We start from the raw sequence: 14,956 nt of genomic DNA, 5'->3' as shown, positions 1-14,956 counted from the left end.
CAATGCTCCCTGATCAACTGCTACTTTCTGTATGTGCTATATACTCTCACGTCTCTAGAAGAGGCCTATAAAATAACAAGTGACATATATTGTATCCAGCCTATGATGACCTAGTAGTGCTATCAATACTTAGTGAAGCAGTACTACATACTACACATGATCCCTGGTGAACTAGTGGTTCAATATAGAATACATAATGGTCATGTGGTAAATACTGAAGGTGGCTCAGGTTGAGCCAGTGGAATATAATGCATATTCATAGACTGTTTCTTACTGGTGACCCAGACATACCATGCCCAGTCCTTGGTGATCGGGTAGTCTATAAAATCCATAGTGATGAAGTTGAACTTAGCATATCCAGTCCCTGAAGACCAAGTGGTATTAACACTGCTTGGTGTATACTATAAACGTATCCTGGTGACCAAGTAGTATATGCAATATATAGTCGTTCATTTGCACATACAGTATCCAGGTCTAGAGATAAATGCAAGAAACGTCTTCTGGTACATACTGCTCTCCATCCCTGGTGGCCCAGTGGCATTTGCCATGTATTGCTCCACTGGTATTTAAAGTAACCAATCCACAGTAACTTACTAGTATATACTATTTCCAATCCCTAGTAAATCAATGGAATATATTGAGAATAGTGGCACATACTGTACATAGTCTCTGGCGATCTAGTGATCAAAATGGTTGATAATGAACCATTCAGTATGATGAATAAGCAAGCAGGTTATTAATGGGTCAGTGGTTTGGCTGGGCACTACCCAATAATCCTGACCAGATGACAACATGACTGGTGCCATTGGATAGGTGTCAATGTAACAAATGCATTCATAGAAGGAGATGCTTCATGGTGAAAAACTGCATTTCCAGCTAAGATCTCCAGGAAATATAAGCCCAGGTGGGCCGTATGCAACCAGCCACACATACTCCTGTACTGTCAGAACATTTATGGTAAAACAAGTGGTGCCCACAGCTGATGAAATAATGATGTCTAGAATGTAGATTTGCATCTATTGCCAAACGACACCTGACCCCTTGCTATATTGTGTATATAAAGGGTTAAATGGCAATATACCCCTGATATCCCGCACTGACAATGGCTCTATAATAAAATATATATCAGTACTCATGATGAGTCATTCATAAAGAAACCAAATAAGAGGATTTGTGGTGACAACCTCCCTCGTCCTGACAATGGGGATTGTGAAGTGACTGTATCTATTCAAATACCGCGCACGGACGATGGATATTTGCTTATCAGGTGTTTCCATTATAATAACTTTCCTATCTAATTATTCTCTGCCCTGGGAGCATCTGCAGTAAAGATCATGGGCTTCAGGGTCCCTGACACCTCGTCAGCACACACCGTGACCAAACATCAAAGCATTGGTCATCAGAGAAACATCTGATGACCTGACCGCTGCAGCCAATCACAGGCTGCAGTGTCGTGTGATCTCTGAAAAAAGTAGGAATCGCTTCCCGAGCTATAGGCCTCCGGACCATCCTGTGTTAGATGCTGGGGCAGCTGGTAGGTGAATGTGCTTGCGTTTTTTTATTTTAAAAGCATCCATGCCTAAAAAAATATATATATATATTTTTCTGTCTATATTGGACAATCCCTTTAAATCCATTATACATACGAGAAATATATTATTAGCCAAACCCAGTAAGTCAACAATCTAATGTGAATCAGGACCCCTACAGGCAAAGGTCGGGGATAAGAATCAGGGGGTTAAGGCTTTAAATATGCCGGCTCCATCCCACGGTCCTGCTCACTGCTCCCTTCCTAATGAGTACTCAGGTACACTCAGCTGAGCCCAGCATGCCTGAGTATGGGGGATGGGAAGACAGCGGCTGATGGCCGGCTACAGAGGATCAAGCTATGCAGCAATATTTTACTGTAAAGACAGTATGGCACATGAAGGGATTAGATACACGGCTCAGCAGACAGTATTATACGTGACAGGATTAGATACACGGCTCAGCAGACAGTATCACACAGGATAGGATTAGATACAGCTCAGCAGACAGTATCACACAGGATAGGATTAGATACACGGCTCAGCAGACAGGATCACACAGGATGGGATTAGATACACAGCTCAGCACACAGTATCACACAGGATAGGATTAGATACAGCTCAGCAGACAGTATCACACAGGATAGGATTAGATACACGCTCAGCAGACAGTATCACACAGGATAGGATTAGATACACGGCTCAGCAGACAGTATCACATAGGATAAGATTAGATACACAGCTCAGCAGACAGTATCACACAGGATAGGATTAGATACACGGCTCAGCAGACAGTATCACACAGGATAGGATTAGATACACGGCTCAGCAGACAGTATCGCGCAGGATAGGATTAGATACCCGGCTCAGCAGACAGTATCGCGCAGGATAGGATTAGATACACAGCTCAGCAGACAGTATCGCGCAGGATAGGATTAGATACCCAGCTCAGCAGACAGTATCGCGCAGGATAGGATTAGATACACGGCTCAGCAGACAGTATCACGCAGGATAGGATTAGATACACTGCTCAGCAGACAGTATCACGCAGGATAGGATTAGATACACGGCTCAGCAGACAGTATCACGCAGGATAGGATTAGATACCCGGCTCAGCAGACAGTATCACGCAGGATAGGATTACATACCCGGCTCAGCAGACAGTATCGCGCAGGATAGGATTAGATACCCGGCTCAGCAGACAGTATCGCGCAGGATAGGATTAGATACCCGGCTCAGCAGACAGTATCGCGCAGGATAGGATTAGATACCCGGCTCAGCAGACAGTATCGCGCAGGATAGGATTAGATACCCGGCTCAGCAGACAGTATCGCGCAGGATAGGATTAGATACCCGGCTCAGCAGACAGTATCGCGCAGGATAGGATTAGATACACGGCTCAGCAGACAGTATCACGCAGGATAGGATTAGATACACTGCTCAGCAGACAGTATCACGCAGGATAGGATTAGATACACGGCTCAGCAGATAGTATCACGCAGGATAGGATTAGATACCCGGCTCAGCAGACAGTATCACGCAGGATAGGATTAGATACCCGGCTCAGCAGACAGTATCACGCAGGATAGGATTAGATACACTGCTCAGCAGACAGTATCACGCAGGATAGGATTAGATACACGGCTCAGCAGACAGTATCACGCAGGATAGGATTAGATACCCGGCTCAGCAGACAGTATCACGGGATAGGACTACACGGCTCCCAGCAGACAGTATCACGCAGGATTAGGATTAGATACACAGCTCAGACAGACAGTATCACGCAGGATAGGATTAGATACACGGCCTCAGCAGACAGTATCAGCAGGATAGGATTAGATACACGGCTCAGCAGACAGTATCACGCAGGATAGGATTAGATACCCGGCTCAGCAGACAGTATCCAGCAGGATAGGATTAGATACCCGGCTCAGCAGACCAGTATCGCGCAGGATAGGATTAGATACCCGGCTCAGCAGACAGTATCGCGCAGGATAGGATTAGATACCCGGCTCAGCAGACAGTATCGCGCAGGATAGGATTAGATACCCGGCTCAGCAGACAGTATCGCGCAGGATAGGATTAGATACACGGCTCAGCAGACAGTATCGCGCAGGATAGGATTAGATACCCGGCTCAGCAGACAGTATCGCGCAGGATAGGATTAGATACCCGGCTCAGCAGACAGTATCGTGCAGGATAGGATTAGATACACAGCTCAGCAGACAGTATCGCGCAGGATAGGATTAGATACACGGCTCAGCAGACAGTATCACGCAGGATAGGATTAGATACACGGCTCAGCAGACAGTATCACACAGGATAGGATTAGATACACGGCTCAGCAGACAGTATCACACAGGATAGGATTAGATACACGCTCAGCAGACAGTATCACACAGGATAGGATTAGGTACACGGCTCAGCAGACAGTATCACACAGGATAGGATTAGATACACGGCTCAGCACACAGTATCACACAGGATAGGATTAGATACACGGCTCAATAGACAGTATCACACAGGATAGGATTAGATACACAGCTCAGCAGTCAGTATCACACAGGATAGGATTAGATACACGGCTCAGCACACAGTATCACATGCTGAATGTGAGGTAAATACTGGTGCATGTCTCTATAAAGCTGGTGTTAAAAAAGGCAGCAGCCGTATTCACCACCACAGGTCAGAAAACGACCTTACACATAGTATGAGGGTCACTACTAGGCAGTGAGCCATCGCTGAGCACTACATCTGTGTGACTGGCGCCCTGTACACGTCTTATGCCTGTGTAATTCTAATACTAGGCGACCACCCCTCCATGGATTGGTGGTTGTGAGTGGTGGCTTCATCAGTATTTTGCACCTGTGTTGCCTCTGCCTTTATGAAGCTGCGGCCTGTAGTGCATTAGTTTTCTGTCCTTTGTTGGTAATGGTGGCTGCTGTCTTTTTACCCCGTTATGCTTTTATTTTTGTGTGTCCTTTTTCTGTGTTCGAGCTGGTGCTGAGCAGACTGAGGAGTGCAGATCAGTGATCATAAGGAAGTTTCCTAGGTCTCCACCTCTCGCCGCTCACTTTCCTCTTGGTGAGCATGGTGTGAGGCTGGGCGTCCTGCAGCCCGGACACTCACTGTCAGTAGCTGCGTCTGCTCGGACAGGTAATCTTCCATTATGCTGTGATTCTAGCTTCTATCAGCTTCTGCAGTTCCTGTACCACTCCCTGCTGTAGAATATAAGGCTGTGTTCAGCATTTTCCCCTGACTATTCCATGAGCAACAAACTGTTCCTTATTCTGGTTGCAATGATTGCGTTACTATATTCATGACTTGGCTTGTGGTATGGATCTGTGCATGGTGTGAGAGCCGGTGTAGCCCCGCAGATACCCCTTGCCTCCAGTATACCCAGTCCCAATACCCCTTTATTGTCTCAGTGAGACTGGATTGTGCCTGGCACCAGTGCCCTCTTCTGCATCTCATTAATGTCTGATCTAGTAGGCCCTAGAAGTCTGTGGTGACTTTGGCCACGACATCGGTCACGTGGCTAAAGATTGCTGTATGTCGCTGCTACACTGTAGTGTAATGCAGGTGAACGGAGATGCATTGCAACCTGTAGGTACGTCTCAACCTGTTTGATCTCTTGCGACTTGCTTGTTGTAGTTCCATCACCCTGTGGGTTGCAATGCAATCTGTCTACTCAGCTGTGTATCTAATCCTACTGTGTGTGATACTATATGCTATATCTAAGTCTATCATGTGTGATCCTGTCTGCTGAGCTGTGTGTAATACTGTCTTGTAATCAGTCTCTCTAACCCTAGCCTGTGTGATACTGTCCAGTGACCCATGTATCTAATCCCATCATGTGTGATACCGTCTGCAGAGCTGCTGTATCTGAGCACACAGAGAGCACTACATGTGAGAAGTCACGTAGCCGTGCAGACCTGATCAGTTTATCCGCACGAGATAGTCAGTATAATAACAAGACGCCTCTTCTCTATTCCAGATATGACTTTGGTAATGAGCAGAAGTAGTTTGGGGTTGTGACCAGAAGACACCTTGGAGTGGACAGGCCGGTTACTACAAGTAAGTAATGCAGAGGACTTCGCATATTGGAGAACAGGGAAAATGTTGCATTCATAGAGCGATCCATTGGGTTAAGAGGAGGTTCTTACTTGGGACCTCTATCAATTAAAATATAAAAAATAAATAAATAAATAATAAAAATGCCAAACGGGGTAAATATAATAAGTCTTTATTGAAAAACCATTGGAACAAACAGAATAAAAAGAGATCCAAACAAAGCTGAAATAAAACAAGACAAAAAGTGGGTATGTATGCAGTTAATAATGACGGTTTATAAATACATGTACAGTAATAGACCACCGGACATGACTGAGTTAATTATAAATGGAGTGTGACATAAAAATAGTTGTACATGAAGCCCTATAACTTGGAACCACTTATTTGCACATAGACCGTAACAATCAGCTTGTTGAAAACTGTGAAGAAAATGTCAAATACACGGAAGTCAGATTGTGTCAGTAAATAAGGGCAAAATTGTCAGTAAATTTATGGAAAAAAAACAAATAATGTTTCAGCTAGCTGAGAAAATAGAATTAACACGTTTCTAAGATAGAGGCTACATAATCAGATGAATACGGTAAATATGTCAGACATCCCAGCAACCAAAAGTAAGCGGCTAAAGGCATAAAGCCATATCTATATATGTAGAAGATGTGTCATCTATGCAATATGGCTTTGGTTACAGGTTTTAGGGCTTTATGTACAACTAGTTTTATGTTGCACTTTATTTGTAATCCACGTGGTCTATTACTGTACATGTATAGAACTTTATTATTGTAGCAATTAACTGCATACATACCCACGTTTTGTCTTTGTTTTATTTCACGTTTGTTTAGATCTTTTTATTCTGTTTGTTTTAATGGCTTTTCAATGAAGATTTATTATATTTTATATTCATGCCCCTGTCTGGCATTTTCTTTTTCTTTGTTACACTGTCCTAACGCGTTAGCGCAATTGAATTTTGCTGTTTGCTCTATAGATGTAACCTGTATCAATTAGCCAAAGAGAATTGCTACAAAGTGTCCCCAGCTCAGGAGGACCCAGCACATCTGTGCATTGCTTACAATATTCATTGATTTATTATTTTTTGTTTTTTAACATGGACTGTCATACTTACTATCTCCTGTGGTGGAGCTGTAGGGAAATTGAACAGTTGCTGCCAAGTTCCATTATTGATCACTGAGGATTCTAACACAGAAATTCCCCATGACTGATCCAGGGGTGGCCATACTAATATATGCAACCTGCCCAGTAGTTGAGGAGGGGGCAATTCAACCTTAAGGTGACTTTTTACTACCTACACTGTGTTCCAAATTATTATGCAAAAAGTGTTTAGGAGTGATGAGGGAAGAATTTTTTTGTTTGTCAGTTAAACTCCTTGATGGTGATGTGTGTCAGGGCTCTTTTTATCACTGTAAGCAATTGCAGACACCTGTGCTAATTAGTTTGGCAGGTGTGTCCAATGAAAGGCAAGACTACTTAAGAAGGCTGTCCCACATTATTAAGCAGCCTACATTTTCTGCCAAAATGGGAAAGAAAAAGGATGTGTCGGCTGCTGAGAAGCAACAAATTGTGGAGTGTTTAGGTCAAGGCATGACTACAATCAAAATTGCCAAGACACTTCATCGTGATCATCGCACAATCAAGAAGTATGTAGCTGATTCACAGTACACACGTGTGCGTGCTGATAAGGGAAAATTGACGACGCTTTCCAACAGGCAATTACGTCAGGTTAAAAGAGCAGCGGCAAAAAAGCCTTGTCATAGCAGCAGACAAGTTTTTGAAGCTGCTGGTGCCTCAAACGTCCCCCGAACAACAAGATGCAGAGTCCTTCAGAGGTTTGCAGCTGTGCGTAAGCCATCCTGTCGACCTCCTCTATCCACTGCACACAAGCAGAAACGGCTCCAGTGGGCCAAACAATACATGAAGACTGACTTCAAAACTGTTTTGTTCACCGATGAGTGCTGTGCAACGCTCGATGGTCCAGATGGATGGAGTGGAGGATGGCTGGTTGATGGACACCCCATGCAAACACAGCTACGGCGCCAACAAGGAGGAGGTGGAGTAATGTTTTGGGCTGGAATCATGGGGAGAGAGATTGTCGGCCCTTTTAGGATCCCTGAAGGGGTAAAGATGAACTCCATAATGTATGTTGAGTTTCTCAAACAGCACTTCATGCCATGGTTCCGCAGCAAGATCATTTTCATGCATGATAATGCACCATCTCATGCTGCACATAACACATCTGCATCTCTGGCTGATATGGGCATAAAAGGGGACAAACTTATGGTGTGGCCCCCATGCTCCCCTGGCCTCAACCCCATTGAGAACCTCTGGAGCATCATCAAAAGGAGTGTCTATGATGGCGGGAGGCAGTTCACATCTAAGCAACAGCTCTGGGAGGGTATTCTGTCCTCATGCAAAACAATTGAAGCAGAAACCATCCAAAACCTGACAAATTCAATGGACGAGCGAGTTCAGAAGCTCCTTTCGAACAAGGGGTCCTATGTGCAAATGTAACATCACCTAGAATAAAGTTTTGAGTTGAAAACTGTTTGCTTTCAGTTTGTAATAACCTGCTAATGCTTATAATTTCAAAAATGACCATTTTTTTTGTTCTTTATTAAAATGAAAAGGTTGAAAACTCTGCTGTGCATAATAATTTGGAACATGCATTTTGAGTGCAGTTTGAGTTTTTTATTTTTTTTTAAATATACTGTTATCATAGGCAGTTTGTACAAAAACCTTTCAATTGTACTATAATAGTTATTTGACTGGAAAATTACAATGACTGCAATTCATATAGGTAATTTGGGAAAATCTGAGAAAATATTATTTGCATAATAATTTGGAACACAGTGTATTCATTTCATGGCTCACAATTACTGATGAATTTTTTAGAAAGGGAGGTGGTGATCACAGATAATTCATTAGAAAGTAAGGGATCAGGACAGTTGTGGCTCCTTTCAGCTTATTTTTGCAGAACTCTAATTATGAAGTATTAATGAATACAGAGAGCCCCTTTTTTTTAAAGAGTAAGTACAACCTCTACAAAAATCTGGATGTACCTCAGGCGATCAATAACTGACAGCCATCGCTTCCTGCCCAGATGCAGATGAATGTAGTGGCCAGCGGCGCCTCCACGGAGGGTTGTAGAGGCTAAACGGCCCCTGGATCACGCCCAATTGTGTGTGAGCAGATCTATTTCTCAAGCTGAATCTTCCATTCAAACCAGGAAGGTGAATTAGGAGCCGTTCCTGCTTTTGTAAAAACAGAGCAGAGACTGTGTCTTTACTTCTCTTTCCAAACGCGAAGTGCTGGTATTGCGAGATAGCGACGTGTCGGGCTATTATCTGCACCTATCATGAATGGAAATGCATGGCCAATGTCTCATTTCCCGTTTTGGCAGAACTGGATGTCTGCAGTCGGCCACTATGTTTGAAATTCACATGGAGGCGTAGGTGCACTTATCACAAGACCATATGGAGGGAGGGGAGTACTATTCTTGCAGCCCTGCAGTAAAATCTTAATGGTTCCTCAAAGTATAACTTTCTGGAGGGGCAGATAGATGGACATGAGGGCATAATAACACATCAGAAAATAATAGAGCATGAAGAAAGAGCCCTGAGACGTGTATATTATACCCAAAAGAATAAGTTTATTTATATCGCCCAATAAATATTGCATCTTTTCATACAAAAAAGAATGAATAAAATAATGCTGCATGAATGTACAAAAGCCTGTGCTGCATAATAGACCCTATAGAATTATTTAGAAACGTATGCCACAACAATCTTTTTTTTTTTTTTTTAAAGTCCATATATGCAAACTTGCATCCTGACTCGTACTCACTGTCCCTGTAGCCCCAACCCACGTTTTGCCCTTCATCAGGGGTCAGCTGGGTTTTCATCAGACTACACCAAAGGCAGCATAGGGGTGGGGGGGGTCTCACAGGAAGGTTTCTATAGGCCGAAATGTCAAGGTAGAAAGGCGCATGCGTTGCTGATATTATTCCTGATGCATTATGGTAACTCAGTTCACAGGCGGTGGAATGTATGATTAGATTACACCTGCTGGTGTAGTCTGATAATAAAAATCCAGCTGTCCCCTCCCCAACACACGCCCAATGACCAAGAAGGGCGAATCGTGCGTTGGGGCAACAGGGACACTGAGTACCAGCCAGAGTGTAAGTTTGCAAATTGTGGCATTTGTTCCACTTATGGGATACCTTTCTAAATAATTCTATTGGGTCGATTATGAGGCACATGCTTTTCTATTGTACAGGTGCATCTCACTAAATTAGAATATCAAAAAGTTAATTTATTTCAGTTCTTCAATACAAAAAGTGAAACTCCTACATTATTTAGTCATTACACACAGAGGGATCTATTTCAAGTGTTTATTTCTGTTAATGTTGGTGATTATGGCTTACAGCCAATGAAAACACAAAAGTCATTATCTCAGTAAATTAGAATACTTTATAACAACAGCTTGAAAAAATGTTTTTATAATCCGAAATGTTGTCCTACTGAAATGTTCAGTAAATGCCCTCAATACTTGGCCGGGCTCCTTTTGCATCAATTACTGCATCAATGCGGCAATGTGGCATGGAGGCGATCAGCCTGTGGCACTGCTGAGGTGTTATGGAAGCCCAGGTTGCTTTGATAGCAGCCTTCAGCTCGTCTGCATTGTTGGGTCTGGTGTCTCTCATCTTCCTCTTGACAATATCCCATAGATTCTCTATAATAGATTCTCTATGGGGTTGAGGTCAGGCGAGTTTGCTGCCAATCAAGCACAGTGATACTGTTGTGTGTAAACCAGGTATTGGTACTTTTGGCAGTGTGGACAGGTGCCAAGTCCTGCTGGAGAATGACCTTTCCATCTCCAAAAAGCTTGTCAGCAGAGGGGAGCATGAAGTGCTGTAAAATGTCCTGGTAGACGGCTGCACTGACTTTGGTCTTGATAAAACACAGTGGACCTACACCAGCAGATGACATGGCTCCCCAAACCATCACTGATTGTGGAAGCTTCACACTAGACCTCCAGCAGCTTGGATTGTGGCCTCTCCACTCTTCCTCCAGACTCTGGGACCTTGTGGAGTGTGTCAATGACTGCCTTCTGGACATCTGTCAAGTCAGCAGTCTTCCCCATGATTGTGGAGCCTACTGAAACGGACTAAGAGACCGTTTTAAATGCTTAGGAAGCCTTTTCAGGTGTTTTAATTCTAATTTACTGAGATAACGACTTCTGGGTTTTCATTGGCTGTTAGCCATAATCATCAACATTAATAGAAATAAACATTTGCAATAGATCACTCTGTGTGTAATGACTCTGTATAATATGAGTTTCACTTTTTGTATTGAAGAACTGAAATAAACTAACTTTTGATGATATTCTAATTTAGTGAGAAGCAACTGTATATTCATGCTGTACTTTCCTTGTATACGTGCAGCATTATGCTTTCATTTATTCCTTTTTGTATAAATATGATGCATTATATATTGTGATTTTTAAATCTAATTTTGGGTATAATATACTCTTGTCTCAAGGCTTTTTCTTCATGTCCTATTGCTCTTTCTTGAAGTTTTATCTATGCATTAGAGTTCACCTGCCTTAGTCATTTTTTTAGTATATCCGAATTGGGAAAAACTATTTTGCCCTCATAACACAAGTTTTCATGTCTTGTGTGGGGTTGTGTGTTTTTTACTAATTTTTTTTATTTTTTTCATTATAGTTCACCTTTCTTGACTATTCTTAAAACTGGAAACCACTGCTAACTAACGAATGGATGGGCTGGAACCGAACCCAGAGGCTCCTGCACCAGGACACAAGATATCTCTGGTCTATCCCATACGGGCAGCCATTCGAATACGCCAAAAGATCCGTAACTTGAAGAAAAGTAATCTGCATCTTGATTTGTCTGGTAGGAAATCTGCGGATGGTACAAAATCCACCTTGCTTCGACGACAGTTCTCCACCGACAGTAAATCCCAATCAAGCATTGATGCCCCCAAATTTTTCAATTTTGATACTCCAACACTGGAGCAAGTTGCACTGGGCAACTTAAAACGTAAGAAGAAGCGCAAGAAGTCCAGACCGGTGCTCTATCCAGGAAATGGTAAAAAATATCTACCCATAGAACATAAGAGTAAGGCGAAACGTTGCCTCATCCTTTTCATCGGGATCGTTTGCTTCCAAATCCTAAATGCTATTGAGAATTTGGACGATAATGTCCTAAAATACGAACTGGACGGACTGGAGAAAACTATGCAAAGGGAGGTGTTCGGGCAAAAAATTGCTATTGATAAAATAACGGATCTGCTGAAAGACTACTTGGCCACACACTGGCATAATAAGCCATTGGTAATCTCCATGAATGGACCTAGTGGCGTTGGCAAGAGTCACATGGGGCGAATACTAGCCAAACATTTCCGATCGGTAGTGGAAAGTGACTTTGTTCTCCAATATTACGTGATGCACAACTGTCCCAATGAAAGCGACGTTGCTACTTGTGAGACTGAGCTCTCCAACATGATATCAGACATGGTCACTCGGGCAGAGAATGAGGAGAAAATACCAGTCTTCATATTTGATGAAATGGAGCTCATGCCACCATCTCTTTTGGATACGTTGCATGGTTACTTCAAACTAAACCAAAGTAATGAGTACCTAAATGCCATCTATATCCTAATCGGCAACATCGGAGGCAACGAGGTCACTAAATATTTTCTACAGAATGTCTCCAGCGACTTCTTAAACGTCCCTCAAGAGCTTCACAGCATCATACAGTCTTCCTTGAGGCAACATCATGGCATCTGGGATGTTGCCGAAATTATCCCTTTCACTCTTCTGGAAAAGACTCATATTGCAAATTGTTTCCTGGATGAATTGTTACGGGAAGGGTTTTACCCTGATAATGGCAACATCGAGAACCTGGCTGGGCAGCTAAAATATTACACCGTAAGAGACAAGCAATATTCCATCACTGGCTGTAAGCAGGTTGTAGCTAAGGTGAATCTTCTACACCCGTACACATGATCATAGGACTTGAGACCACAGAACAGCGAGTAGCACCATCGGAAATGGTCAATAGTGGCTCTGATAATGGGGATCCTAGTAGAATGAATGGTATGCAGAAATAATCACTCAATTTATGGAGTTTCTTGAAAGGAAACAGTTCCCAAGGAGATTATTCTAAAGAATGAATAAGCCAGGTGAAAGGCAATGACTCCTTTTTAAGATGGCAAAGTGCAGCTGTGATTTTATTTTTTAAAATGTATGCAAGTAAAATTAGATGTGTTACAATTTGGATTTTTAAAATTCGGATTTTAAAAAAAAAAAAAAAAAACAACAAAAAAAAACTCTTTGGATTGTTTATTTGATGAAATCTAATTCTTGGTTTGCCTTTACTGTTAGACTTGGTTTGGTTTAACCTCAGATAGGAGTAAGCTGTCCGCTGGAATTGAAAGAGCATGTATCTGTTCTCAATGGCAAGAAGGGAATTGGCTGTTGCCATACAGCCTTTTTTAGAAAAATAGGATCTACATGTTGAAATCCAACAGCCCGATCTTTCTTTTCCTCAAAATCTGGATTAAGGGGAAAGTCAGGACACCTATGTGCACATTAGATGGCTAGCTGGATGTGCAAAAAAAAAATGTATTTATTTTTTTTCCGCCAAGTGATTTGTAAAGGGAATCTGTCACCCTCTGGGATGTACGGTAAATAACCTATTAATATGGGCATACAGGTGATCTACATCTATTCATACCTGTATGCCTCATATGAATGGGTTTAAAGTCTTATTATACCTCTATGGTAATGATTGCTCCAGGTCCATAAGGAATCCCCCACCTCCTCTCCTTATCATAGTACCCTCCTGCACATCAGTGTCCTGTGACGTGCAGATGTGGCGCTGTAATCTCGCACCTGCGCGTTGACCTACCTCCACGAGTCTCCGTGACTCACCGGTGCCTGCGCAGGAGATCAGACTAGTGTATTCGGTGATCTTCTGCGCAGGCAGTGACGTGCTGACGCTGCCGTCCATAAGGTAAGGGTCAGCGCGTCACTGACGGTGGCTGTGCAGAAGATCACTGAATACATTGGTCTGCGACCTTCTGAGCAGGCGCCGGTGAGTCACGGAGACTCGTGGGAGGATCATGGAAGTAGCTCAACGCGCAGGCGCGAGATTATAGCGCCGCAGCTGCACATCACAGGACACTGACATGCAGAGGACGGGGGGTACTATAATAATAAAGAGAGGAGGTGGGGATTTCTTACAGGCCCGGGGCCTGGAGTAATTATTAACGTAAAGGTATAATATAAGATTTCAAAACCATTAATATGAGGCATACAGCTATGAGAAATGTAAATCTATTCAGACGTGTATAACCATATTAATAGATTATATAAGTCCCAGGCGGTGACACACTTAAGTGAGTCTATGGCCAGCTTTACCCTGGTTGAATTTCTTATCCTAACCTTTATAAATCTGGTATTTTCCAATTCTTTTGACAGCTTCAAGGGTGTAACATAGCATACAGACCACCCATATACTAGCTACAGAGCTTTGAGAGTAATACCCATCCATAATTGCTCACACCCCTTTTGCAGGACGCCCTCCTCCAGGGGAGCATTACAGTACAATTTTTGGCACAAAAATCACAAGTGACACAAACAAGGCTCTTAGACTGCCACACACGAGGTCATGAGCTTCAAGCTAAGGAAAACGAGGCAGAAAGATATAGTAAAAAATGGCAACATAATGGAATCTGGTGCCCTGATTATACCGCCACAGAGTGCTAAATAATAGCGCTCAGGTCACTCTATTAACATTAAAACTTTACATTTTTAACGCACCCATGTCATTAATGGTATCTTGATACAACTGGTTCCCTAACATCTTTTGGTAGGGTCCGCGGCAATTTGTGCACAACCGCGTGCCATTCCCACTAGGTAATTTGCTCTTAGTTCCTCGTAAACCTGAAATCTGCAGCAACTGTCTTATAAGGCTGGGCATACCCTAATGCATACAGCGCAGGTCGTCTCATTGATACCCAGTTAGCTGAAACATTCATGTATTAGCTAGTCAAGCAAGTCAGAGAAAATCGCAAGCAGCCTGCTTGCTGATGGCATCTGAAACAAGCTTATAAATCCTAAACTAGACATATATATTGACATCATTATTAAATCTGGCCTAAAAAGCTCAGCATACCATCCACTCCCTTACCGGTAGTGACAGATGGTCTGTGTAATGACCCAGCCGCCTGATATTTACTGAGGCACTAGCAGAGGCAAAATTACCTGAACTCAGTCCTTTAAATCATGATCTATAAAGGAATAGCAACCCCTGCCCC

At 42.8% G+C, this 14,956-nt stretch overlaps 1 protein-coding gene across 3 annotated transcripts in view; it reads left to right on the top strand.

Moving 5' to 3' along the window:
• Positions 1 to 13,174, top strand: part of TOR4A (torsin family 4 member A) — a 45,523-nt gene extending 32,349 nt beyond the window's left edge. The window contains exons 1-3 of one of the 3 annotated variants that reach the window (XM_073640501.1): positions 4,528 to 4,682; positions 5,524 to 5,603; positions 11,338 to 13,174. In XM_073640501.1, coding sequence (XP_073496602.1) covers positions 11,388 to 12,641 — 1,254 coding nt within the window. In that variant the 5' untranslated portion in view covers positions 4,528 to 4,682; positions 5,524 to 5,603; positions 11,338 to 11,387 and the 3' untranslated portion in view covers positions 12,642 to 13,174. Of the gene's footprint in view, positions 1 to 4,527; positions 4,683 to 5,073; positions 5,137 to 5,523; positions 5,604 to 11,337 lie in introns of those variants that run through there. The other 2 variants (XM_073640504.1, XM_073640503.1) reach the window with 2 other exon arrangements.
• The last annotated feature ends 1,782 nt before the right edge of the window (positions 13,175 to 14,956 follow it).

Source organism: Phyllobates terribilis, unplaced genomic scaffold, assembly GCF_046119375.1.
Source record: "Phyllobates terribilis strain yellow unplaced genomic scaffold, ASM4611937v1 Scaffold_7__3_contigs__length_470593459, whole genome shotgun sequence".
NCBI classification, from domain to species: Eukaryota; Metazoa; Chordata; class Amphibia; order Anura; family Dendrobatidae; genus Phyllobates; species Phyllobates terribilis.
The sequence above is the reverse complement of the archived record's forward strand: the minus strand, read 5'-3'. Positions and strand labels throughout refer to the sequence as shown.